The sequence below is a fragment of the Neoarius graeffei genome, chromosome 12, assembly GCF_027579695.1.
Source record: "Neoarius graeffei isolate fNeoGra1 chromosome 12, fNeoGra1.pri, whole genome shotgun sequence".
Taxonomy (NCBI): domain Eukaryota; kingdom Metazoa; phylum Chordata; class Actinopteri; order Siluriformes; family Ariidae; genus Neoarius; species Neoarius graeffei.
This window is the reverse complement of record NC_083580.1, coordinates 65,753,368-65,780,843: the sequence shown is the minus strand read 5'-3', so window position 1 is coordinate 65,780,843 and position 27,476 is coordinate 65,753,368. Positions and strand designations below refer to the sequence as shown.

The window sequence follows — 27,476 nt, the reverse complement described above, 5'->3', positions numbered from 1 at the left end:
TTCATAGGTGCCCAATGTGCCCGTGAACTTCTCGCAAAACGTGTCCAAATCTTTGCAGTTTGAACATTCTTGGGCCATGAATGCAACGCAAATCCACCTTCTGTCATGTTGCTGCACCTGCCAGCAACACATCTACATGGCATGGTGATAAATTAGCTCAGAATGGAAGATCGGAATTGCAGTCAGCTCTGCGTTTTAGTATAGCAGAAATGGCGATGAGACCAACAGACTTCCTGCTGTGACGTCACAAATCACTCAGACCGCTACCTATATAAATCACTAATTGTAGAAAAATTGCTATATTAGATTTATTGTGGCGGCACGGTGGTGTAGTGGTTAGCGCTGTCGCCTCACAACAAGAAGGTCCTGGGTTCGAGCCCCGGGGCCGGCAAGGGCCTTTCTGTGTGGAGTTTGCATGTTCTCCCCGTGTCCGCGTGGGTTTCCTCCGGGTGCTCCGGTTTCCCCCACAGTCCAAAGACATGCAGGTTAGGTTAACTGGTGACTCTAAATTGACCGTAGGTGTGAATGTGAATGGTTGTCTGTGTCTCTGTGTCAGCCCTGTGATGACCTGGCGACTTGTCCAGGGTGTACCCCGCCTTTCGCCCGTAGTCAGCTGGGATAGGCTCCAGCTTGCCTGTGACCCTGTAGAAGGATAAAGCGGCTAGAGATAATGAGATGAGATTTATTGTTAGTGCTTAAAACTATTCCTGTGCCATTCTCGAGGTCTCAAGGTATTTATAAACGAAAGTGAGGCCATGGTTCTGCGTATATGCTTTAAACAGTTAGTAAGCCATTCTAATAAATATAATAAAAAAACATGTCTGAAGGTTCTCAGTCATCCAGGTCAGAGTAAAACCATAGGTGCTGAAGAAGGCAACTGGACTTGCTCGAAATTCCTGAAGACGTTTCACCACTCATCCGAAAGGCTTCTTCAGTTCTGTCTGACTAGTGGAGAGTTCCAGGTATTTATCGTCTAGTCTAGTGGACCAAAAGCAACACTAAGGAGTGTCATTGCCATCATCCTGTAAGTGTAGGTCACTGGGGGCCAGGCATGAACGGCGTTAGCAGCCTAGAGTGTCATTAGGGTGATCTGTGGGTGTCTCTCTGGCATCATGTGAGTCACTAGTTAGACACAACCGAAGAACCTTTTTGGATGAGAGGTGAAACATCTTCAAGAATTTCAAGCAAGTCCAGTTGCCTTCTTTAGCACCTACGGTATGACAAAAAAAAAAAAAAAAGTCAATTTTTTGTTTTTTAAAAGAAAGCTTAATTATTTACTCTGAAGGAACTTTTCACCGCTCTTTTAAATCTCTTAATAGTTGACAGTGATTAAATGTCATCCGGTAAAGAGTTTCAGCGGTGTCGACCCAAGATTCGAGATCTTAACAGACCCCAGTTGTTGTAATGTAAATGTTTTATAAATCAGGACAATACTGAAGGAATACAAACCAAACATAATACATCTTACATTTTAATATTACTTTCACAAAAATAATGAGTGACAAACATGCTGTACAACACGGACATCATGCACACAAAATCCATATTTCCCAAATGCACCTTCAAGCAAAGGTCTAATTCACACTGGATTGTGAACTACACACAAAAAAAAATAATCACAAAACTTAAAAAGACTGCAAAACTTAAAATATAAATATCAAAACAGGTTCCTCCCTACCTCGTATGAACTTCATAATCAATCTAAGGTGCACCATATTTTTAAAGCTAGACAGTTACTAAAAGAGGAAATGCTCAAGTTTGCTATTGTGACACTACTGATTTATCATTAAGGCACAAAATCAAACTTTTCCAAAAAGAGTCCGTTTATACAAAAGCTGTTGAAAAACACGTTGAGTAAACCAACAGACTCAATTTCGTCCCTCTATCATATAGAGAAATATAATCGCCGTAATACAAATATCATAGTGCAAAACCTTAGCATCAATACAAACAAGGGGATGTTTACAATTTTGTCATTCAAGGGGAGGGGAAAAAAAAAAAAAGGAAGGAAATGAAATTGCAGCCAAAAACAAGGTCCAGTGAGTGATATTAGTTTACATTTAAACTACAAATAAATAAGCTAGTTTTCAGTATGGTTGGCCTCATGTCCTCATATACACACAAATACTGTCATTTTCAGTACTGATTTCTGTAAATAAAATGAACAAAAACTACATTCTATAAAACTGGGATAATATAAAATCAAACAAAACAGATTCAAGAATTGAAACTGTGGACTGCAATAAATAAAAACTTATTTTAAACTGCAGAGCTGATCAATTATCATAGGCCTTATTGAAACTTGGCACCAAGGTGCTAATATGAGACAATATAATGACATTGTCATTGTTAAAAAAAAAAAAAACCCGCAGTGTGAATGTGTAGACCGATCCACTGACGCACTTAATGAATGGAGCGTATGCTGAGAATGGTAAGATGATACATGCATATAAGAGCAGCCTTTGCATGGCTGGTATGAACATTTAAAATATTAGTTTTTAAGTAAAAATAACGTAAGCAACACGCACAGGCCGGGGTGGGTGGGGTGGGAATCAGCCTGTTACATGCATTAACCTTTTCAAACTATCCAAATTCAGTGTGAAAATGGTGAACCTGGCAACATTAGGCAGTGTTTTGGTGGTGTCAGGGACGGATCAGGCCACGCTGGCATTCATATTACATCTGTAATGCAGCCACGTGCATCTCGGACCACCTCCGCAAGACGCACTCGACCCCATTCACACTTACTTCGTGTACATCCATTTGTGCGCCGATCATCCGAGGCAAATGTTACTACAAACGTGTGCACATATACAAACTCCCAGATTTCCCCTCGGGGATTAATAATGTACATGAAAAAGCAGAAAAAGGACAAGAGTAAGGCCAATACAAAATTGTAATCAAGAGTCCTGTGTTTTCACAGTGATCCCCACACGTGCATGGCGAATAGTGCGCCCACGCAGCATGTAACCTTCCTGCTTCACAGTGGCTATGGTACCAGGCTCGAACCCCTCAGCTGGGGTATGGCACACTATCTCATGTTGGTAGGGGTCGTATGTACCACCCACAGGTCTCATCTTCTCCAGCCCATGCTTTGCAAACACCTGCTGCAGTTTGCTCTTTATTTCAGTCAGGTTGGGAGATTCTTTGTCCAGCAGGTCTGCCACCTCCACTAGGTCACGGCAGAAACTTTGAATTCCTGTACAAGGGACAGAACCATTTAAATCTTGACACACAATATTCTGGACATAATTAACACAAAACAATAAAAATTATCCTTACATTAGCTATTTTTTCACTGAGAAACCTTAAAGGAGATACACAGAACCATGGCCTCACTTTTTGTTTATAAATGCCTTGAGACCTCGAGAATGGCACAGGAATAGTTTTAAGCGTTAACAATAAATCTAATATAGTAATTTTTACGATTAAAATATGATTCATATAGGTAGCGGTCTGAGTGAATGACCTTGACATCTGTGACATCACAGCAGGAAGGCTATCGGTCTCATCGCCATTTCTGCTATACTAAAACACAGAGCTGACTGCAACTCCGATCCTCCATTTTGAGCTAATTTATTGCCATGTCACATAGATGTGTTACTGGCAGGTGCAGCATCATGACAGAAGGTGGATTTACGTTGCATTCATGGCCCAAGAACGTTCAAACTGCAAAGATTTGGACGCGTTTTGCAAGAAATTCATGGATTGGGTGTCTATAAAGTGGTCTCTCCTTTGCTCTGCACATTTTACTGAAGACTCGTACGAGACCTCTGATCTGTTGAGGAGCGTTGGCTATAAGCCTGTATTGAGAAAGGGTGCAGTACCAACAATTAAAGGAAAAGAAAACTACAAGAAAAGTTCAGTTGCACCAGTTCTCCCGAAGCGTGAGCCGAGGGTTGCTGCTAAAACCTGGAACAGAACGGGACAGGACATATTATCGCTTGGGCAGTGACCTCCCCGCGGTTGTTGCTACGTCCCGTCCTGGGTTTTAGTAATTGCCTGAGCTGAGCAGTAATGGCGGAGTACTCAGTATGGAGAAAATGGAGAATGAGTGGATCATCAATCAGATTTCTCTGCTGGATATGCTTGCTTCAACAGCAATATCTCGCCCTTACGTGGAAGAAGCGAATGAACGGAGAACTGAACGAACAACTGAAAGTCAGATTGTTTCAAAACAATCGGCCACAAGATCAGCCTTCAAGAAGCAGGAACAGACGGGTAAGATGCGACTCTCATTTGGATACAAAACACCATGTTGTTTACCTGCATTTAGATTAATACATGAACTTGTGTGTTTAAGTTACCGGTATAAGATTATTTAATTTGCTTCAGAATGTGATTGACTCAGTTCATCTGATTATTTAATTAGCCTTTTATCAGTGAAAATGCATGCATGTACATGTATGTTGCATAAGTTATAACACCTATCCTGTTTTAATGAGAGTCAACCCACAATCAATGAAGTCAAATCAGTCTTAGTTGCGCAAGTTGGTAACGGTATTTCTTACTTTCGCCATAAATTTTTATGACTTTGGTCTATAGCTGTAAAAGGCCTCGGCCTTAAAACCGGTTACCACAGTGACGTCACGCACTCAGGGCTGGCTGGCTCAGCGGGGCAGCTCGAATGCCAACTTTGCGGTCGATTTTAACTCTCAAGTGTGTGTGTGTGTGTGTGTGTGTATATATATATATATATATTTTTTTTTTTATTCCCATTTATGCAGCACACAAGAGTCAATACTATCCACTCAGAAATTTATTTAAAAATAAAGGTTCTGTGTATCTCCTTTAAGAGCAGAGTGCAGTTCCTGGTGCCAAACTCACACCAACAAGCACAGAAAGATGTGCCTGGTTTTTAAGCCTTATTTCAAAAGCTGTGTTTACTAATACCATTCCTGCCTGCATACACTCATCATCCATTTTCATAGGAACGCCTGCACACCCTACAAATATATATTTGTTAATGCCAGCTGGCACCTGACTTTTGTTAACCTTAGTTATTTCAGGTGCCAATACCTCTTGAATATTTGTAGAGTTATTTATTTATTGTATCGTACATATAGCTGATGCGGTAAATAAAGGCTGTTGGTGCAGTTATTCAGTTCTCCATTAAGCCAGTCATGTGGCAGCAACACAATGCACAAAATCATGCAGATACACATCAAGAGCTCCAGTTAATGTTCACATCAAACAATAAAACGGGGGAAAAGCGTGATCTCTGACTAACCGTGATATGGTTATTGGTGCCAAATGGGCTGATGTGAATATTTCATAAGCTGTTGATCTTCTGGGATTTTCACACAAACCCTGTGTCCAAAAATCGCTCCTTACTCACTATACACTACCGTTCAAAAGTTTGGGGTCACCCAGACAATTTTGTGTTTTCCATGAAAAGTCACACTTTTATTTACCACCATAAGTTGTAAAATGAATAGAAAATATAGTCAAGACATTTTTCTGGCCATTTTGAGCATTTAATCGACCCCACAAATGTGATGCTCCAGAAACTCAATCTGCTCAAAGGAAGGTCAGTTTTATAGCTTCTCTAAAGAGCTCAACTGTTTTCAGCTGTGCTAACATGATTGTACAAGGGTTTTCTAATCATCCATTAGCCTTCTGAGGCAATGAGCAAACACATTGTACCATTAGAACACTGGAGTGAGAGTTGCTGGAAATGGGCCTCTATACACCTATGGAGATATTGCACCAAAAACCAGACATTTGCAGCTAGAATAGTCATTTAGCACATTAGCAATGTATAGAGTGGATTTCTGATTAGTTTAAAGTGATCTTCATTGAAAAGAACAGTGCTTTTCTTTCAAAAATAAGGACATTTCAAAGTGACCCCAAACTTTTGAACGGTAGTGTATAAGGCACTATATAGTGAGGACGCCATTTTGTAGTGCTGTCCGAAACCTTAGTGAGGATTACTTACACCCTATTAGGGATGGCGAAAACTTAAAAAAAACAAAAACCTTGACCGACCACCGAGCCTCATTAGCCGGTTAAAGTCGGTTAACCTATGAGTTTAAACAGGGATGCAAACGGCGCGCCTTTTTCACGGCTCATGCAGATCCGATTTTTTTTTTTTTGGGGGGGGGGGCGTTGGAGTGTCTGAATAATTTCATCAGAGTAAATTCTGTATTAAAATTACTACATAAGCAAATGCCGTTACAGTCCATGAAAAAGCCGTGAAAAAGTCGGCATCTGCGCCTTTAGTTTGTGTGGAGAGATATGATCTGCAATAACATGCATTGTTGGCTACAGACCGAAACATACTTTCAGAACATACTTTTTTTTTAGTCCTGCCTTGGCACTGGCCAAGGCAGGACTAAACTCAATGTGCCTTCTAATAATAAAAAAAAAAAAAATAGTAATTTGTAAGCTAAAAAGCCTGTGTCTACACTTTTTTTCTTTCACCGAGTGGCAGCGGGAGGGCGGGACATGACTGAATGGGTGTTTCTGATTTGTCAGCTGTCGTCCTTACACCGCATGGCATGCCCAAGCGTTTACAAACGCAGAATTCCAGGTTCTCCGCTCCAAAATCGGCAGCTTCAAAACGATTGATTTTTTTTTTTTCACCGACAACCAAAAAAAAAAATTAACCGGTTGACGTTGATTCGGTCAACCACCGGTCAAACGGTCATCGGTTAACATCCCTACACCCTATATATAGTGCACACCAAGTATCCCACAATGCATCACGAAAAGTAGTATACTACTAACTACAATGGTCACGAACCAAAGCAATATATCCCATCATGCATTGCTGTCACGCTAAAAGACATCAAAAGTCTCAAATTTGATTTCATAAAAGGCAGCAGCAAGAAAAAGTACTCAGCCTTGATTTAAAAAGAACTGAAAGATGCAGGTACTTTGTATTGATTAATGTAGGAAATATGCTCAGTATAATATGCATTTATCACAAAAATACATGCACGTATTTATTATTTTGAAAACCCACCAGGCGACTGATCTGGCACGGTTTAAGTGTGCGACAGTAATGATGTAAATACCAGTGCGACGGGACTAGTGTCCGAAAGCGGTTTTTCATTTTACCAATGAGCTCACTATACAGTACTTAGGGAGTAGGGAGCGATTTCAGACACAGTCTCTAGATTTACACAGAATGGTGGAGGAAAAAAAAAAAAAAAGCATGTGTGGAAACACCTTGGAAAATGGCCAGATGGTTCAAACTGCCAAGAAAGACATAGTAACTCAAACACTCTTTACAACTGTGGTGTGCAGAAAAGCATCTCAGCATGCATTAAACCTCAAACCTTGAAGTGAATGAAGCTCTTGATTTGTGTATCCGTATGATTTAACGCACTGTGCTGCTTCTACATGACTGGATAACTGCATAAACAAGCAGGTGTTCCTATGAAAGTGGAAGGCAAGCGTTGCTAGTAACATTTTGTGTTGGTCATATTTCACAAATTATTTTTGTAGGGTAAATTATTTACACAGTAACCCTAAGAAACGTCTTGTGGAATTTCTTGCACTGGAGTGCACATATTCACACATCTACAAAATAGCAAGGCTCCCAAAAAAAGTGTTCTGTGTAATAAACAGGACACGTTTGCAGATAAACCCTTGCTATTTTGAGACATGGCAGGAAATGGATGAAAAGTTCAACGTATTGCTTATTCACTAGAAGTAAACAAATTGTCACTGTATAACTATATGACTCTGCTTGTACCAGGATTATAAATTGTTAAAGCTTGCTTTGGGTTTTGAGATCCTGGTTAAACCAAGCCTAGAAGAAAGGGACCAGGAACACTGGAGTTGATTTTAAAGGAACAGTCCACCGTACTTCCATAATGAAATATGTTCTTCTCTGAATTGAGACGAGCTGATCCGTACCTCTCCGAGCTTTGCGCGACCTCCCAGTCAGTCAGACGGGCTGTCACTCCTGTTAGCAATGTAGCTAGGCTCAGCATGGCCAATGGTATTTTTTGGGGCTGTAGTTAGATGCGACCAAACTCTTCCACGTTTTTCCTGTTTACATAGGTTTATATGACCAGTGACATGAAACAAGTTCAGTTACACAAATTGAAATGTGGTGATTTTCTATGCTATGGAAAGTCCGCACTATAATGACAGGCGTACTAACACCTTCTGCGCGCTTCGACAGCGCATTGATACCTTCACTCCTCTTCGGGCACGGCCAGGCGGGCGAATGCCCTGGTCCGTCCACCCTGTCTTTAAAAAAAAAAAAAAAAAAAAAAAAAAAAGGTACAACTCGAGCCCCATGGTAAAATTGGGACTTTTGGCCCTTTTCCACTACCCCTTTTCAGCTCACTTCAGCCCGACACGGCTCGCATTTCGACTACCTCAGAACAGCATGACTCCGCTCGCTTCAGCCCTGCTTAGCACCCAAAACTCGCACAGTTTTGGAGTAGGGCTGAACTGAGCCAAACCGAGCTGAGTGAGGCTGGGGGTGTGAGCAGACACTCCCCTGTGCACTGATTGGTGAGGAGGAGTGTCCTCACATGCCCACACACGTCCCGCGAGCATGCTGGGATCTGTAAACACTGTAAACCCGGAAGAAGGAGAATTACGAATTACGAAGCCTTATGCGCCTCGCCTCATCTATACGCTCTTGCCAGTATCTGTTGGCGTTGTCGGTGACAACAAGCCACAGCACCAAGACCAGCAACACTAACGACTCCATGTCCTCCATGTTTATTGTTTACTATCCGGGTCGTGAGACTACTGCTTAAAAGGTCACTGATGTCACTGTTTGCGCCGCTTAACGACATCACGTGACGTCCACCCACTTTCACTAACTCCACCCAATGTGTCCACCCACTTCCAGCCAGCACGGTTCAGTGCGGTTGTAGTCGAAATGCAACTCCAACAGCCCCGCTCAGCTCGACTCGGCACGGCACGGCTCAGCCCAACTCAGCCGCGTTGGTAGTGGAAAAGCGGCATTTGTCATTTTTCCGCATGAGGCCCATGGTAAAACCACACTTCCAGGAGGGGCTGCCGTCTGCCTCCCAAGCCGGCCGAGAGCGCTCCTCGTCGGGCACGGCCAGGCGGGTGAATGCCCTGGTCCGTCCGCCCTGTCTTAAAAAAAAAAAAAAAAAAAAGGTACAACTCCGAGTGAAGGTTTCAATGCGCTGTCGAAGCGCGCAGAAGGTGTTAGTACGCCTGTCATTATAGTGCGGACTTTCCATAGCATAGAAAATCGCAACGTTTCAATTTGTGTAACTGAACTTGTTTCATATCACTGGTCATATAAACCTATGTAAACAGGAAAAACGTGGAAGAGTTTGGTCGCATCTAACTACAGCCCCAAAAAATACCATTGGCCATACTGAGCCTAGCTACATTGCTAACAGGAGTGACAGCGCGTCTGACTGACTGGGAGGTCGCGCAAAGCTCGGAGAGGTACGGAGCAGCTCGTCTCAATTCAGAGAAGAACACATTTCATTATGGAAGTACGGTGGACTGTTCCTTTAAGAACCATTTGCGCCACAGTGGAACAGTAACTACAGTCTGTTCAAAGCACATAGCTTTACCAAAGATCTTTGCGTCCTCCACAAACTTCTGAGTTCTTCTCCGAACAGTATCCGAGTCAACCAAGGCCCTTTTGTATCGTTGCTGTTGAATACACAGAGACTTCTCATTAATTCACATAATCAATAAAAGGCCTTAGGTTTACTCACAGCTTGTACAGGGAATATTATCATCATGTTACTTAATGGAAATGAAAAAGCACTTTTCCTGTTTGGGATTTGCCACATGATTGAGACCCCAGGTCAGCAAAAAAATTTTTGAAGCCAACAGCAATGTTTTTATAGAGTTAATTTATTAGCTGAAGAAGATTCAAAACTAAAGAGAGTCTTTTGGAATGACTGCTCGAACAGATACACGTGACTCACCGTGAGATCCCGGACTTGCTCCTCCAATTTGTTGGTTTTCATCTCCAGCATCCTGATGTGTGTTACAGAGAGACTTTGCTCATCGTCACCGTCGTCATTGTGGCAGTCGTCTCCCGTAGTGCGCCTCTCCGCAGCAGTGCTGGAGAAGCCAATACGGGTCCTAGCGTGCAAGAAGGAGCAAAGAGCAAATATTTACTCAAGTAAAAATAGAAGTGCTGACTGAGGTTACTGTGGATAAAATGATAAGGACACTGAGATAAACGACATTGGTTGGCTATTAACAGGACTGTATAACCCTGTACATGTCGACATGCAGCCAGGTCCATAAATATATGAACACAAACTTATCGTTGCTTTAGTTGTCTACCACACTGTATAGGAACTGAAATAATAATAGATCTAAACATGACTTTAATATGAGGGTATTTCACATCCAAATGGGATGGTGTAGGAATTACAGCACTTTATATATGGACCACATATAGAGTCCAAAAGTAATGAGACAAAACACTAGCCTAGTAAACTAGACCCACCCGCCTAGCAGCCAAAAATATTTTTGCCTACGAGTGGGTCTAGCCTCGCACCATATCAACAAAAAACACCCCGGGCATCAAATCGTGCCCGCCAATCACAACGCAGGGTTTTTGTTTGGATTCTTTGGGCGGGCTTTTGCAGGAGTGACGACAAGGCTGCGCGACGCTGGAGAAAGCACAACAGGAAAGATGGCTACGGCTAGTGAACAGCACGCGTTTGACTCCGCTTTGGAATCAGTTTTAGAAGAATTAGACTTGGAGTTTTCGTTGAAACATGAGCAGGAAGAGGCTCTCCGCTCATTCCTTTTCAAGAAGGATGTTTCACTGTTTTGCTGACCGGCTATGGCAAAAGTCTGATCTACCAGCTGGCTCCGCTCGTAGCCAAAAGGATGGGGCTAGTTTGTGCAGTACGAAGAATTAATAAACAGCTTTGAAACATTACTTTTTGATTGTTTCTTATTTTCCCGTTATTTTAAATTTAAGGGAAATTATTTCACCAAACACCACTAAATAAAAACTCTCAAAAACAGTTTAAGCAAACCCTTGAAAAACACTTGAAAAAAATAAGAGTGTATGTTAAGTATGTAGTACAGACTCCAAACTTGTGGTCATTATCTCCAAACTTCTTAATATCTAGAACCTGTTTATTAATTAATACGCATTTTGAAAAATTATTTATTTCAAGGCCTCCCCCACTGCTTTCTGTCGCTCTGACTACGTCACAGTCACTGTTGCGCTGATTGGTCAGAGCGTTGGCCTATACGCACAGAGACAGTTTGAAAGACAGCGGGTTGTCCCTACCCACCCCCGTCGGAAATGTCTACGAGCAAGGCCAGACTAAATATTCACATTTAGGCCAAGTTTACATTAGACCGTATCCGTCTCGTTTTCTTCGCGGATGCACTGTCCGTTTACATTAAAACGCCTGGAAACGCCGGGAAACGGGAATCCGCCAGCGTCCACGTATTCAATCCAGATCGTGTCTGGTCCGGTGCTGTGTAAACATTGAGAATACGCGGATACGCTGTGCTGAGCTCTAGCTGGCGTCGTCATTGGACAACGTCACTGTGACATCCACCTTCCTGATTCGCTGGCGTTGGTCATGTGACGCGACTGCTGAAAAACGGCGCAGACTTCCGCCTTGTATCACCTTTCATTAAAAAGAGTATAAAAGTATGAAAATACTGCAAATACTGATGCAAATACTGCCCATTGTGTAGTTATGATTGTCTTTAGGCTTGCCATCCTTCCACTTGCAAGTGGTAAGTGACGCGCATACCCGATATGCACTGAGAGCGCACACACAGCGGCTCAGTCCCGAATTACTGCTCGTGCACTTCACTCGCGCGCTGTGTGAGCTGCGCAGGGCTGGAGTGCGCACCCTCCAGAGGGCACTCGCTGTTCAGGGCGGAGTGATTTGGAGCGCAGGATGCCTGCGGAGCCGAGCGTATCCGTGTATTGGCGTTACTATGTGCCGGCGAATCGTGTATTGGTGTTGCTGTGTGCATGTTAATCGTTTTAAAAACGTTAATCTGATGATCCGCTGATATGGTCTAATGTAAACCCCACCTTAGTCTGGCTTGCCAGGCTAACAAAACACATTAAACTGCCATTTTTAATTCCTGGCAAATCATTTGTACTTAATGCCTCCCTGATATCTGGAACCCACAGATATCATGTTTCTTCTTTGGTGATGCTCCGTCATCCTTTATTGCATTTGTCTTCAGTTTCCGCTTGTTCTTGGGGTATTTTGACTTCAAGTGAAATGCAGCTCAGTTGGATTCAGGTAAGGTGGCCATTGCATAACATTCCACTTCTTCAGCTTAAAAAAATCTTGCGTTACTTTCGAAGTAATCCACCATCATTGATTACCTGCAGTATGAAGCACTGGCCAATGGGTTTCTAAGTATTTAGCTGAATCTGAGCAGATACTATAACATGGTTTTCCCCAAAGCGTTTTAGTGTATCGGGCCCGATACGCTTGCTCTGCCTGCCAATACGCTTAGTCGCTTTAGCTAAAATCCGATACACTTAGATTTATACCGATACGTTAAATTTCCTACCCACAAGTAACTAGATACATAGGAGAGCAAATAACAGATCCATTTACATATTGATTGATATTTGTGTTAAACAAGCGCTCTTTTTTTCCAATGTTTGCGTTGATTCTGTCAAAGTAATATGTCCGCGTGGTATGATGTAAACAAACTAATCTGTTGGCTATGTCAAGATCACGTGCTCAAACCGTCCAATAAAAATATTGAAAGAAAACGGTCAGGACATCCCGGAATTTTCCGATTCATTATAAGCAATCTCATTGGCTGCCTATGTCGTCCCCCACCAGACGGACAAAGCCGACTGATTTGAGAGACTATTCTGTTTAGATTGTGAACGAGGCTTCTCCTACCTAAAGAGAATAAAGACTCCAGCGAGGAATAAGCTAGGAGAAGACTCGCTGGACAATTTGATCCACATCAGCATGGATGACAGCGAGATGGAATATGAGAGGGTTGCCCAACATTGGGCCAAGCAAACGCCAAGGAGAATTAATCTGCTTTAAAAGGAGGAGAAAACTTAATTCATTAGTTTGGGTTTGCAAAAAGATTACGTACTTATAAACACACTAAGTGAAGTTGTCCAAATCTGTCAAATACAGCATAATTTCAAATAATAATCATAAGCATTTTTGGCGGTGTGATGTCACTGGGATCCATTTAACAAAAGAAGGCTCCGGATTATTCTTTGGTTAAAAGGGTCACAGTGACATCACACTGCCAAATATGCTTATCGTTAATATTCGAAATTATGCTACATTGAATGTGAATACAATGAATGTGTTTATAAGTACATAATCTTTCTGCAAACTTAAATGTATGAATTAAGTTTTCTTTACCTTTAAGTATGTTTTAATCTTAATCTAGTCCATTTAATAAAGTGCCAAAATTTAAACTTTATAATATGCAGCTGCCTTACTTTTCTTTTCAGTGTATCCTAGTTATACATATATTATGGCAATTGCATCAGAAACATTCTAAATCATTACAGTTATAGTAATACAGCAACTTATTTTAAGGTGGCAGTTCTTAGGTTCAGATCCCTTTGTGATCAACAGGAGGTCATGATGATCGATTCTCTTCAATGGATTGCATAAGATGGAGCAAACCACTGGTCATATTTTCATGCACATTTTTGTTACAACACTACTTTATCACAGATAATTAAGGAATCCCTGTAGATTTTCAATCATATACCCAAGTAATCTATAACAAAACAGTTTAACTTGCATGTTGAACTTTAAGGTGAAATTTCAAATGTGTATACATTAATACTATTTAGGTCAGAAATCATTAAAACACTGGTAAAATAGATCCTATAATCATGTATCGAAAACCTCTCAGAGACCCTGAAAATGCACCTGAGAGCATCTATTTTCAAAAATGTTTCCGGGGGGACCATGCTCCCGCACCCCACTAGTTTCACTTTGCACCTTCAGCGCTCAATTGTCTGTGTATTATCATGCCAGAATTTAGGGCTTTAATTTTTTTCTGGGGAAAAACACTGCTATAACCCTCGACACTTCAGAATTCATCCTGCTGCTCATCAGCAGACACATCAATAAATATAAGACAACCAGTTCCATTGGTAGGCCTACTAGGGCTGTAACGATACACCCAACTCACGATTAGATTCGTATCGCGATTTTTGACCCACGATTCGATACGCCCACGATTTTTTTTTTGTTTTTTTAAGTAGTAAATTTGACTTATTAACATTTACTTACATTAACTATTTAATAACAAATAATTCAGACCACTGCAGAGAATGAGTAATATGTATGCAAAAATGAACAAATGTATATCCAAAGATTGTTTTATTTCTCAAAATAATACTGTTGAGCCGGAAGCTCTGTTTTTTTCGGTTCTGAAAAAGTCATTTTTCCAAATCGTGTAAATCCGTTAAGATTTTTTTTGGGGGGGGTGGGGGGGGTGGCTCTCTCACTGTCTCACTCTCATAGGGCCAATGATTTTCTGTGATCGCGGAAAACAGATGGAAATTACGGAATTTTTATGGTGAAACATTGCTCACGTGTCAAAATGTAACTGCCGCAGAAGGCTTCCGCCCAAGCAGACATGCCTTCAGTGTTGCCAGATATTGCTAATGTTTTCCACCCCAAAATATGTTCAAAACCAGCCAAAAAGCACCTAAACCTGCCCAATCTGGCAACTCTGCATGCCTTTCCGGTCAAGTGATTGGCTTGTGGCACACCTAGCCAGCCAATGAGCTGCTTGTTTACAGATTCGCTCCCCACGTCGCAACCAGAATGGCGACCGCTTAAAAGAAATGAATGCTCTGCCAGTGGCAAGTGTGGACGTTGCGTGACTCGCAGAAGATTGTCGCAGGTCGGCGAAAAAACGACTTACTAATAGATATAAAAAAATAAAAGTAAAGTAATTTAAGTAAGTTTAAAATGTAATTTAAATAAAAAAGTATTCATAAATTGAAGTTTGGAAGCGCCTCTGTTTTTGGGCTGAGGAGAAGTTTGAAAGGGTGTACCGCGATTCTGCCTTCTTGTATCGCGATACGGATCGTGGCTCTGCGTATCGCGATTTCGATACGCATATTGTTACAGCCCTAAGCCCTACATGCCCACACTATATCACCACCACCATGCTTCAGATCATGAGCAGGTCCTTCCCTTCTCCACACTCTTCTCTCCCTATGATCCTGAAGAGTTGATTTTTGTCTCAACTGTCCATAAGATGTTGCTCCAGAACTGTACAGATTTTTTTTTTCTTCCCTAAATCTAATCTTCCTATTTTTAGGCCTTCCAATAGTTTAGATCTTATGATAAACCCTCTGCATTTACTCTGGTGAAGGCCTTATTGATCGTTCATTTTGACACAAATACGCCTCCCTCCTGGAGAATGTTCCTCATCTGGCCAACTTTTGTGAAGTGGGTTTACTTCACCAGAGAAAGAATTCCTCTGTCTACCACAGCTGTTTTCTGTAATCCTCCAAGTCTTTTGGTGTACTTGAGCTCACCAGTGTATTCTTCCTTTTTAGGAATATACCAAATAGTTAATTAATCTCACTGGAGCGCTGTGTGAGACGGCTGCCTCTCCAGTAGCTCTGTAGTTTTTAGCTCTTTAAACCTCTTTTTTTTCCCCCCCCACCTTTTTTACTTTTCTGCTCTTCTTACGAAGACAGTGTGTTTCACGTATATCACATGGATATTTCTTAATTTCCCTGAGGGAACCCTCCCAAAGGGACCAATAAAGTTCTATCTAATCTAATGGATTTGACCACATCTAATCTTTTTGCTCCCTCTCTGCTTGGTTTGTTTGGATTTCTCAACTGATTGATCGCTTGCTTTATTGGCAGCGACAGCTCTTTGCACTTAACTCTCCATGTAAACAGCAACAAATTCCAGATTCAAATGCAACATGTGAAAGAAATCAACTCTCGATCTTTTCAACTCAAATATACAGTGATGGACAGCCAAGATAAAAATAGCTTTACCAATGTCCAAATGTTTATGGTCCTGACTAATATACACGTCCCCTCTGAAAATATTGGAATGGCAAGGCCAAATCTATTCTTTCTGCTGTACACTGAAGACAATTGGGTTTAATAACAAAAGAAGAATAAGAGAATCAGAATTTAAGTTCTCATTTCTAGATTAAAAAAAAAAATCAAGATGTGTGAAACAACTTCAATCATGGCACCTTTTGTTTGAACCCACCCATTTTTCAAGTGATCAAAAATACTGGAACATGTGATTGACAGGTGTGTCTTTTTGCCGAGGTATCCCTTGTTTGTCTGACTAAACAATTAAAGCTCTAAAATTCTACTCTTGGTTTGAACCTTGTGTTTCAGCAGTAGAGACTGCATCGTTCAAAAGAATAAAAATCAACAAAGACCAGAAAGCTGTCTATGGGAGAAAAGCAAGTCATTTTGAATTTGATAAAAGAACGTAAAATCAATCAAAAGCTATTACAAACATTAAGCATAGCCAATACAACAATTTGGAACATCCACAAAAGAAAAAGAAACCAACAACTGGTTGTTTCGACTAACACCCACACATCAAATAGGTCACCTAAGGAAAACAGACATTGATCATAGAAACTTTATGAATGCTGTGGAGAAAAACCCAAAACGGTCCATGACAGCACTAACCACCTCCACCAGCCAGGGGTGAAGGCATCACAGGCCACCATTCAAAGAAGACTTTGAGAGCAGAAATAGAGGCCATTCCACAAAATGAAAACCACTCATCAGCACTAAGAATCAAAAGGCCAAATTAGAATTTACCAAAAAAAAAAAGCTCTGGAACCAAGATTAACCTCTACCAAAGTGATGGAAAGGGCAAAGTTTGGAGGAAGAAAGGACCCGCTCATGATCCAAAACATACAAGTTCATCAGTCAAGCACAGTGGAGGTCGTGTCATGGCTTGGGTTTGCATGGCTGCTTCCGGAACAAGCTCACTAATCTTTACTGATGTAACTCAGGATGGTAGCAGCAGAATGAATTCACAAGTCTACAGAAACATTCCGTCTGCCAATTTATAGATCCACGCATCCAGTCTAATCAGGAGGAACTTCATCATGCAGCAAGACAACGACCCAAGACACACTGCCAGCCAAACAAAGGAATAAAAGTGGAAGGTTTTAGAATAGCCAAGTCATTCACCAGACCTTAACCTGATCAAGCACATGCACTGTACCTCCTGAAGAGGAGACAGAAGAGAGAAACCCCCAAAACAAACAACTGAAAGAAGCTGTGCTACAAGCCCTGAAAAGCATCAACAGAAGAATGCAGTAGTCCTGTGGGTCACCAGCTTGATACAGTTACTGCAAGGAAGGGACATGCAACTAAATATTTAATGTCGTTTATTTTAAGACCGGTGGCATGGTGGTGCAGTGGTTAGCACTGTCACCTCACAGCAAGAAGGTTCTGAGTTCCAACCCAGCGGCCAACAGGGGCCTTTCTGTGTGGAGCTTGCGCGTTCTCCCCATGTCTGTATGGGTTTCCTCTGGGTGCTCCAGTTTCCCCCACAGTCCAAAGACATGTGGTTAGGTTAACGGACTACTCTCAATTGCCCATAGGTGTGAACGTCAACCAAAAGTCGCCTCAAGCCCGGATCAGGTTTGGCAGTGACAACGACTACTAAGACCAGTTGTTCCAATACTTTTGCTCAACTAAAGAGAAAAAATTCTGGATTGTCTGCCACTAAAAGTGTCATGTTCTAAACTGTAACATGTCAATGTAAATATCAGGAAAGGAAAGCTGAAATTCTAATCTCAAACGAGTCTTCAGTGTATCCCAAGAACAAAAGAATTGGTCTTGGTGTTCCAGTACTTTCAGAGGGGACGGTATATGTGACTACTGCACAAAAGGTATTCATTAAAACACACACACCCCCATACGCTAGTGGGCCTCAAACATATTGCTGAATGTAATAGTCATTCCATGTTTGGGGGACTTAAACATTCATAAACCTCAAAAAACTATTCTGTTATCAAACTGGTCTGAGACACAATCAATCAACAACCAACAATTAAGTAATAATGGTTTTATTAGTCTCACATGGACACCCTAAAGATGACCAACTCTGACCTTTGCTTCACCTTACAAGGAAATGATCAATTTGTACTTTCTAAGAACTGCTGCTGTAATCAAAGATTGTCCTGTGTTTAACCCAGGACTTTGATTCACTATACACTTGGATTAGAATTCCTTGGTTTTACACTTCTACAGGTCTGTATTGTAATGGTTTATCACCACACTGTTGAATTATCGCCCATTAAGGGGATGATCGATCTTTCTGAGGGGTTTTTCCTCACCACTGTTGTCTCTGGCTTAAATCCAATGCATCTGTAAAGCTGCATTGTGACGATGTCTATTGTTAAAAGTGTTACAGGAATAAAACTGAATTATCAGGTAAACTCACCAAATGGGTCATTCTGTCATTAGGAACAATCTGTCACCCCCCCTCTACCCTGTCCATAAAGTGAAAAGGACCTCCTATGGTGCTCCATTCTCAGCACAGCAGTGACACGGACATGTTAGTGTGTGTGTGTGGTCCTGGTATGAATTGAGTATCGGGCCCAGCAGTGTTGCTGGTAGTTTTAAAGGAGAACTGAAGTCATTTTTAAACTTGCTATATTTCTTAATTAACGTGTTATTCAATTACGTTTTCGGTTTTATTAACCTTATATCGTGACTCGTATTGGCATATTATATTACACTTATCAGCCTTTTCAATTTTTAGCCATGTTAAACGTAGTTTGCATGGCCCACGGCGGGCATCGCTTATCCGTACAATCTTCACGAGACTTGTGCAAGACTGCAAATGTAAAGTGCCAGCGCCGCCATTTTGAAAACTGTTTACACAGCAGCCAGATCACAATATCATTCCAATTTAGATTAATTTCAAGATTTGCCAGCTTCATCAGTGATGAAGTGTCAGTCCTGCGCACTGTGACACGTGCACCGTGAACAAGGCACACCTGAGCTCAATTAAGGAACTGTGTTTACCTATTTAAGGACTGTGTTGACACATTTCCATCGCAAAGTATTACAGTGCACGTATACACATTACCGAGCCTTTCCACCCGTTGTCTTGATTTCCTGTTTCATGATCCTTGTGCCCGTTTCTCGTTCTCGCTTAGCTTTTGATGTACTGTTTGCGCCTCGACCGACCCTTTTGCCTGTATTCTCGTTTTTGATCTCGCCTGCCGTTTTGGATTATTTGCCTGTGTATATATCATCTCACTGTATATATATTCTGCACTTTATTAAACTGTATACTTCTGCACATATATCCGCCTCCGTCGCGTTCGTGACGTGGAGATTATTCCATACAACTTTGAACCAACATGGAGTAGAGAAGACTTGGAAAGACCACATGATAAGGACTAGTCGGTCACGCTGGTATTTACGTCATGACTGTCGCACAATTAAAACGTGCCAGATCAGGCGGCTGGTATGTCTCATCTCATTATCTCTAGTTCCTGGTCACAGGCAAGCTGGAGCCTATCCCAGCAGACTACGGGCGAAAGGCAGGGTACACCCTGGACAAGTCGCCAGGTCATCACAGGGCTGACACAGACACACAACTGTTCACACTCACATTCACACCTACGGTCAATTTAGAGTCACCAGTTAACCTAACCTGCATGTCTTTGGACTGTGGGGGAAACCGGAGCACCTGAAGGAAACCCACGCGGACACGGGGAGAGCATGCAAACCCCGCACAGAAAGGCCCTCGCCGGCCACAGGGCTCGAACCCGGACCTTCTTGCTGTGAGGCGACAGCGCTAACCACTATACCACCATGCCACCCCTATACTGGGCACATTTCCCACATAATCCTCACTAAGATTTCAGACAGCACTACAAAATGCCAATAGTGAGTAGTGAGCAATTTTGGACATGGAAAACTTCCGGCTTGATTACATCAGCATTTGAAAGAGCAGTGTTTCCCACAGACCAGGTAGCAATTTGTGGTGCTCCACTGTGCCAATGAGGGAATCGTGTGCGGTGGTGTCGTGGCGGTCGGTGGAGTCGGTCATTGGGGTGTATGCAAAGTGTTTACAGCGGGCGGTGTTCAAACACACAGTATTTTTCTTCAGAGTCACCTGCTGGGGCTATTTTAAAGCTACAAGAAGCATTTGAGATTATTCAGTTCAGTCTAAATTAAGTTCTTTAAGAGAAGACAGCTAAAACAATTTTTACCAGAACCCTGCCTGGTTTCATTCCTCGACCCAACTTTACATTACAGGGCAGGCCATTAATTTGCTGGGCTTTTTCAAAATCGCGAGTCTGATTGTGTGGCGATAGGAATCCATTGTGTGGCGCTGTGCCACACAATGGTCTATGTATGGGAAACCCTGAAGAGGGCACGCGCCTTTTGACAACGTTCGCAGCAGTGGCGGCTGGTAGTCTTTCAAACAGGGGAGGCTGGTCGGTTACGATATTTCCAGATTTTAAAAGAAAAAACACATCAATTTTGCCCATACTCTTGCCTCTGATCTGGCTGATTGTTGGCAGGGTCACAAACTGTGAAATAACAGGTTCTTTTGGCCAATTAGCCTACTGTCCAATATACATGATGGTGGTGTGTGTGTGTGTGTGTGTGTGGGGGGGGGGGGGGGTTATATTTTAACATTTTATATTTTAAAATTGTGGCATGTTGTTTAAAAATTGACCTCGGCTGTGTTTTTGTTTAAAAATATGTTTTCCAAATTGTAGCTGTTTCATATCCAGAAAAACATATATTCCAATATAATATACTCAGCATAAACATTTTAAATAGATTCTATATTTTTGGTCCATCCATGACATATTACTAAAGTAGCCTATTTACTGTTGTTGATGTGGGTCACTTGCTGTTAGCCAATTCACTTTCTCGTACCAGGAGAGCTGAAAGGAATGAGTATTATTCCCTACCTTTTTCACCAAGTCAATTTGAGGCGTTGGTCTACCCTGCTCTTTAATTTTATTTTTTTTCCTTGAAAGGAAGACTGGCAAATGGCTTCGCCAAAATTAAATCAGCAACGCTTGGCATCCGTGCGCAGCTTTCCTGCTAGCTGACTAGCCCCCTCAAGTTCAGTCACTCAAATAAACGAAATTTCTGGAACCAAGACAGCAAACTTGACAACACTATATTTACAATGAAAATATATACAAACTAAAAAAGCTGGTAGAAACCGTATGTAATGAACGAAATCGAAATGTAAGCCGATATCTTACAATACAGCACTTGCGAATCCGCATGGGACTGAACTGATGTTGCCAGATACTGCTGACGTTATCCAGCCCAAAATATGTTCAAAACCCGCCAAAATGCACTTAAAACCGCCCAATCTGGCAACACTGTACCGCTGCCTGTCTATAGTTGAAACGAGCTGTCAATCAAAGAAAATATCTGGCCGCTTTCACCAATCACCAGTCTCCTCGCGGAAACTGCCATGTCCCTCCCATGTGAGGCTCGGAGTCCGTAGGCGGGCATTTTCGCAGTATTTGTCCAATAACCGTCTTGCATTTTGTGATTGAAAAGCGCATAGCTCCCAAATGCCGTTGAAGTCCACTGAGGCTGGGAGTCCATGAGACTCCGTGGGCGGGCATTTTCGCAGTATTTGTCCAATAATCGTCTTGCATTTTGAGATTGACAAGCACATAGCTCCCAATCCACTGAGGCTGGGCTGCATCGCGCTGTCATGAGGGGGAAAAACTCACGCACACATTAGGCGAACTGGGGAAAGTTATAATGGAATGATTTCGCACTGTAGTTGGGTTGAGCACATGTATTTCTATGATTCTGGATCTGAAATAGCAATGTTATAAGGTCGGCTATAACATAAGCCTAGCGCAATTCATCCTACACGACGTTCGTCATTTTTAGAGGAGGCTGAGCCTCCCTCGTTGTCTTAGAGCAATCGCCCGTGGTTGGCAGATGTCGGTCACTTTGATTTCCGCTGTACATTTTACTTCCGTCCTACGATGTCTCGCACAGGTCTCAGCGAATCTCGTTTACAGCCATTGCTTTGACATATGGACTGATATTACATAGCATATTTCAAAACACTCATAACTTGCTATAGCAGTGACAAAACAGCTGTCAGAAATGCATTCCTATATTTAATAAAATGAGATAAATAGAATTTTTATGAGGAAAAACTTGCCTTCAGTTCTCCTTTAAACACTACACTTAATGCCACTTTATTAAAACACACAAATCTTATGTCGTCTTGTCGGTGTAGTTAGATATTATAGCTCATCTTTTCTTTCTTTCTCACACACACACTTATTGTCAGATTCTGCACTGATGTTGACTGGATATTTTTAGCAGATGGATACTAACATTTAAAAACAGTGTACTGTATTTTTGCTTTAACACTGCATCATTGCCATTGCTCCAACTGTTTCTAAATCCCCATTAAATCTAATCTCATGATGACTTTATATCTTTAGCCTTTTATATTTAAATATACAAGCTTCGTAGGTCTTTAATATCTAGAACTTTCTGGATAACAAAAGGTGGCAGATTGGAAGAAACCAAATCAAATTAGTGTCTGAAACACGTTTACAAAACTGAAACCCATCAATTTGTGGTAAATTACAGGAGCTAATGTCACATTATTCCTCCTTAAACCTGTGACAAATAACTATTTTAAGTCTAAAGGCTCAGCTAATGAGCACCGTCATAAATTTTTTATTAGCACTGATTTGGAAAGAAACATGTTTGGACAGGAGGAGGAACAGCCTTAGGCCTGAATTAAGTTAGGGAAATATGTATACAAACTATTTTACAGATAGTTAGACATTTTGTATTTCTACGGTTCTATTTAGCCAGCCAGCCAGCTAAAATTAATCAGTCAGCCAGCCAGCTAGCTAATTAGTCAGCCAAAATTAGTCAGTCAGCCAGCCAATTAGTTAGCCAGCCAGCCAGCTAAAATTAATCAATCAGCCAGCCAATTAGTTAGTTAGTCAGCTAATTAGTTAGTTAGCCAGTCAGCTAATTAGTCAGCCAGCTAGCTAGTAGCTAATTAGTTAGTTAGCTCGCCAGCCAGCCAGCTAGCTAATTAGTTAGCTCAAGTTTTCCACGTCCTCAGCCGTTAGCGTCATACGGAAAATATTCATTAATGTTTATTTAATCGTCATTTTACTCACTTATCGATAACGCTGTGTTTTACAAAACGTTTAACTCTATTTCTGTATAAACCCCGACTCCATTAACTACATTATCAACGTTCCTGAAGGTCACACAGCCAACAGTGCCTTAAATCCGGATTATTAAAACAGCTCGCCTAAACATGGATGTAAAATTAAAATTTGGACATTATATCTGTCTACAAACAGCTAAAATCTTTTTCTTACCTGATTCTGACCAGTTTTGTCGTCAAAGTATCCAAACGGATTGTTTTTCTTCCACACAAGGATAGAAAACAGACGGCCATTTGTCGAGCTCGGTTCGCTTATGCTACATCAGGCCTGAGGTGGCGCGGCTGTGTCTCATTCACACCCTGAGAAGTGCACACTTCACCAAGACACAAGGCGCGGCCACTGACCGCTAACCTCACTACAGGAGTCTGATAGACAGGCGCGTGGGAATACAGAACTGAATGTAAAAGTATGACGCAATTCTCATGTATAAGTTAACATGAGGGCTCTGTGTCACGTGACTGCAGTCAAGTTAGTTTCACATTCGAGCATTTCCGGTCAGTAGTGCACGAGCGGCACGTCACACTAATATATCTCAGCCTTTTCTGCTTTAACCTCCTAGGGCTGAGCGGTCACATGCGTGGACAGCACTTTTTAGAAATTCGGAACAAGAATCCACATATGTGGACATACTTTTTCTCTAAAAGTACATCTTATCAAAAGATGATGCTTAGTTTTTATTCTAATCAGGTTCTAATAAGTCCAAATAGCAAAGAGAAATAAAAAATGCATGTAAAAAAACAGCTTGGGCCTTAGGAGGTTAAAGGTCATAGGCAAGGGTCGGAGGTGAAATGTAGAATATCAATTTTATTGTCAAGAAGAACGACCCAAAAAGCGAATTCAATCTTCCTGGTGTCTAATTTGCACCCTAAAATTGAATAAAACAGTTGAAATATACTGATTTGCCCAATTTCCGGTTTGTTCACATCTCACTTATGCGCACTTTCACCGCCAGGGGGCGTCGTTGTGACGTCATTCAAGCCAAACAGACTGGGAGCAGTTCTGTGTTTACTTGGTGTAAGTAACCTCTAGTCTGTTCATGTTCAATATGTGTTTGTATGTCTTTGTTCACTTGTTGTATGTGCAGATTTAAGGCCAATTTATGCTGACAACGCAGTCCTCGCAGATGGCGTCTGCGTAGCCCCCCCACATTCGCAGACGCTCTGCGCGCACCTCCCAAAAATTGTGACCACCGCAGAAGCCTTGCAGACAGCGCCGCAGACAAGAGGGCTCTGATTGGTCCACTCTACATCCGCTGTACACGCACTTCCGCTTTCCTGGTTTTTGTTTTCACGACCGCCATTTTTAAAAACATGAGCGAAGATGGAGCAGCACGAAGAGCGGTTGATTGAGGAAGTGAGGAAGTACGTACATCTATACGACTCCAGTTCTAGTCATTATTAAGTAACCTGAGGATAAACACTCCACTAACCACACCCACCAACTACTCCTCTTCGCGCCCCCTTGCGTTGTGGCGGTGAATAACATCACGCACGCCTATTACTCCCCGCTCAACGATAAATTACAACTGTCTGCGAAAAGCTATCTGCGAAAGCCTTGTCGCAAAAGCATGCAGAGGCCCTTACACTGCATATTTCGTGCTGTATGTTTGGATTTTTTCTTTAATAAAAAGGGAAAGAAAAAAGGGGAAAAAAAGACATGCATCATCAAAATGGCAAACTGGTTCAACATTAAAATTCTTTTGATTAAAAAAAAAAAGTTGTTTACTTTTCACTCCCCATAGGTTCTTTATCTGGAACAATAGATATATCTTGTATAAAAACAAATCTATTTTCTTTCAACAATGGTTTGATAATATTATTCTACTGAGCCAGTTGTTTGACCATCATGGGCGTCTTTATGGTTATGGTGAATTTATGCAACATTATGGAATTCCTGTTACTCCCAAGGATTTTTCTATTGTTTTTGATGCTGTGCCTTCGGGCATCATCTCACTTTTTAAAAATCCTAATATACACAATTTGCCCATATCACTAACAGTAACTGACACCGCCATTGGGAAAGCTTGTCTCACATGTAATAAAAATAAGAACAAATTTATTCGTCGACTATTTCAACAGGACATTGTGAGTACACCTTCTGCCATATCCTATTGGTCTACCTTTTGTCGGAGATATTAACTGGGAAAAAGTCTGGGTATTACTTCAAGTTTTTGTTAACTAACAAGGTCAAAGAGATATAGATAGCAAAAGGGCGTTGATTCGACGGGGAATCATCGGCATGTTCTTCGACCATACGCCGTCGAATCATCGTGGATCACCAACGTTGATTCAACACCGCTTTGCTCATACGAGTTTGCGTTGAAACGACGTTGAAAAGTGGATGGTGGCCGACAGAGAATAGACCCCCTTTCACCCTTTATTCAACTACGGATTTCGGTCGATTTATAGTTTAATTTTCGGCGATGATTCATCCAACTTTACTTCCTGTTTTATGTACAACAGGAAGGCTACAAATTAAGCAAAACAGGCTAAATTAAACTAGCTAACAATAAAGCATCGGGGCTCTTGCCTAGGATGAACACACACGCATACTTCAACCATGAAAGTGAAACTTAATTTATATCAATGTGCGTAGGCTACGTCCTGTTTAATGTAAAACAGGATATAAAAATGCATGCAACAATGCACCTCTCCTAATGTTTGTCAAGCTATCTAATGAGGCATAACTTTTAACATTTATAAGGAACAGAACACACTTGAACAAGTTCTTAGAAACATTTTATGATTTATTTATAATTGTGGCCTATATTCCTCCTGCGGCGCAGACACCTGTACATGGAAACAGAAAAACATAACCAAAATTAATTTGATGCAGCATTGATAAAGAAAGTCAGCAGTAGGCTATGGGTTTCTAAATGCCACCCTACCTCATTATTTGGACATGGGGAAAAACTATATTTAAAATCCAAAGAGGGATGGAGGGAGGAAAATTAAAACAAAAGAAAGAAATGAAATATAGAGTAGAGAATGTCTGATAAAATTAAGGATGTTTTTATTCAGTAAACATTAAAAAAATGTTCTACAACACTGTAGCCTAGTGACTTACCAGTAACAAAATAGACTTGAAGTATTTAGATCCGCTCTGCATAAAGCAGCTAAATCCTCTCTCTGTCTCCCGGCAGAAAGCTCCTTGGTTTGCTTGTGTCTCAATCACAGCTGGTATTCTGTAGAAAGACTTATTATCAGCTTTGTTAGAACCCTAACACAGCACAAAAGTTTACCATTGTAGGTTTATGATGAACCAAGTGCCTCGTGGGTTCACATACCGCGCGCTGCCTTTATTTCCCCCAATCACGAGTTTGTTGGTCTTCCAATGTGGCGCAGGGTTTGTTTACTTCCGGTTTCGGGTGACGTCAGTGAAAGGGGTCTAATGCATCAATTGCTCAAGCATTACCGCCACCCACTGGATTGGGGTGTAAAGCAGTCTGAACAAAACGTGTAAACATAAACATAGGAGAAATGAACCCGTTTTTCTAACTCGTCCTCACTTAGTCTACTTTTCTTTTTTGATTAGTCTGGATTTGATATTGTAAATTTAAATGTGAAATCAATGTATATTCATCGGACATGAACAAATGAATAAATCTTGAGTAATCTTGAGGGGCGTGTATGTGTCCGGGGCGCGGTGTCGCGGGGGGGGATCGAACGAACCCTCCGATCCCCCCTGGCTACGGGCCAGAATTAGTTGCTCATCCTACCAATGTTGAAAACTGGCCGGCAAAAGTGACGATGGTTCAACATCGTATATTCGACCTTCTCTGACGGTCGACAGATCAACCTTTACCCACGGTGATTTCAACAGTGATAAATCGACCCTCTCAGACGGCGGAGAAATCGACGTTTCACGGCGCCGTTTCAACGTTGATTTTCTGACTTACGACGGAAACCGACCATTCTGACCAAGAATCGGCGCCGTTTCAACGTCCCTCTGCTATCTGGATGCGCAGGTTTTACCCAACTAATCAGTATATACAGAGGCTCAAGAAAGACATTGATGTGAACTGTACCCACTGTGACTCTGTTAACGAAACCTTGGTCCATTTATTTTGGTCTTGCCCACACACCAGACAACTTTGGGGCAAACTGACACGCTTTATCAGTGATCATATTTACCCTCAGTTTAATTTATGCTGGAAAAATGTCTTGTTTGGCTAATCTGTGGTTGGTAGAAGAGAGCAACTGGACTTGCTTGAAAAGTCTTGAATGAGGATCGTTCATTTTTGTCAGCCTGGAACGACCATCACTGAACAGAGGTGGGTGTCTATGACATCTATCAGCCACCTTCAATGCAGCCATCAGCAT

At 41.6% G+C, this 27,476-nt stretch overlaps 1 protein-coding gene and 1 long non-coding RNA gene across 2 annotated transcripts; both read right to left on the bottom strand.

The window, feature by feature from the left end:
- Positions 1-1,458: 1,458 nt before the first annotated feature.
- grpel2 (GrpE-like 2, mitochondrial) lies at positions 1,459-23,564 on the bottom strand. Its single transcript, XM_060935177.1, has 4 exons — positions 23,308-23,564; positions 9,891-10,050; positions 9,528-9,609; positions 1,459-3,199 (listed from the first exon to the last, which is right to left on the bottom strand). Exons 1-4 carry the CDS (start codon positions 23,385-23,387, stop codon positions 2,901-2,903), a joined length of 621 nt encoding a protein of 206 aa, XP_060791160.1. The 5' UTR covers positions 23,388-23,564; the 3' UTR covers positions 1,459-2,900.
- Positions 23,565-25,879: 2,315 nt separating this feature from the next.
- LOC132895014 (uncharacterized) lies at positions 25,880-27,139 on the bottom strand. Its single transcript, XR_009655699.1, has 3 exons — positions 26,441-27,139; positions 26,221-26,338; positions 25,880-25,943 (listed from the first exon to the last, which is right to left on the bottom strand). It is a non-coding gene; the product is annotated as an uncharacterized LOC132895014 (long non-coding RNA).
- Between the last annotated feature and the right edge of the window lie 337 nt (positions 27,140-27,476).

Coding starts and splice junctions, on each gene's coding strand:
- grpel2 (XM_060935177.1), bottom strand. CDS start 23,387: ATGGCCGTCTGTTTTCTATCCTTGTGTGGAAGAAAAACAATCCGTTTG. Junction 9,610..9,890: donor AGCAAGTCCGGGATCTCACG/GTGAGTCACGTG, acceptor TGTATTCAACAG/CAACGATACAAAAGGGCCTT. Junction 3,200..9,527: donor GGAGGACGCAAAGATCTTTG/GTAAAGCTATGT, acceptor TCCCTTGTACAG/GAATTCAAAGTTTCTGCCGT.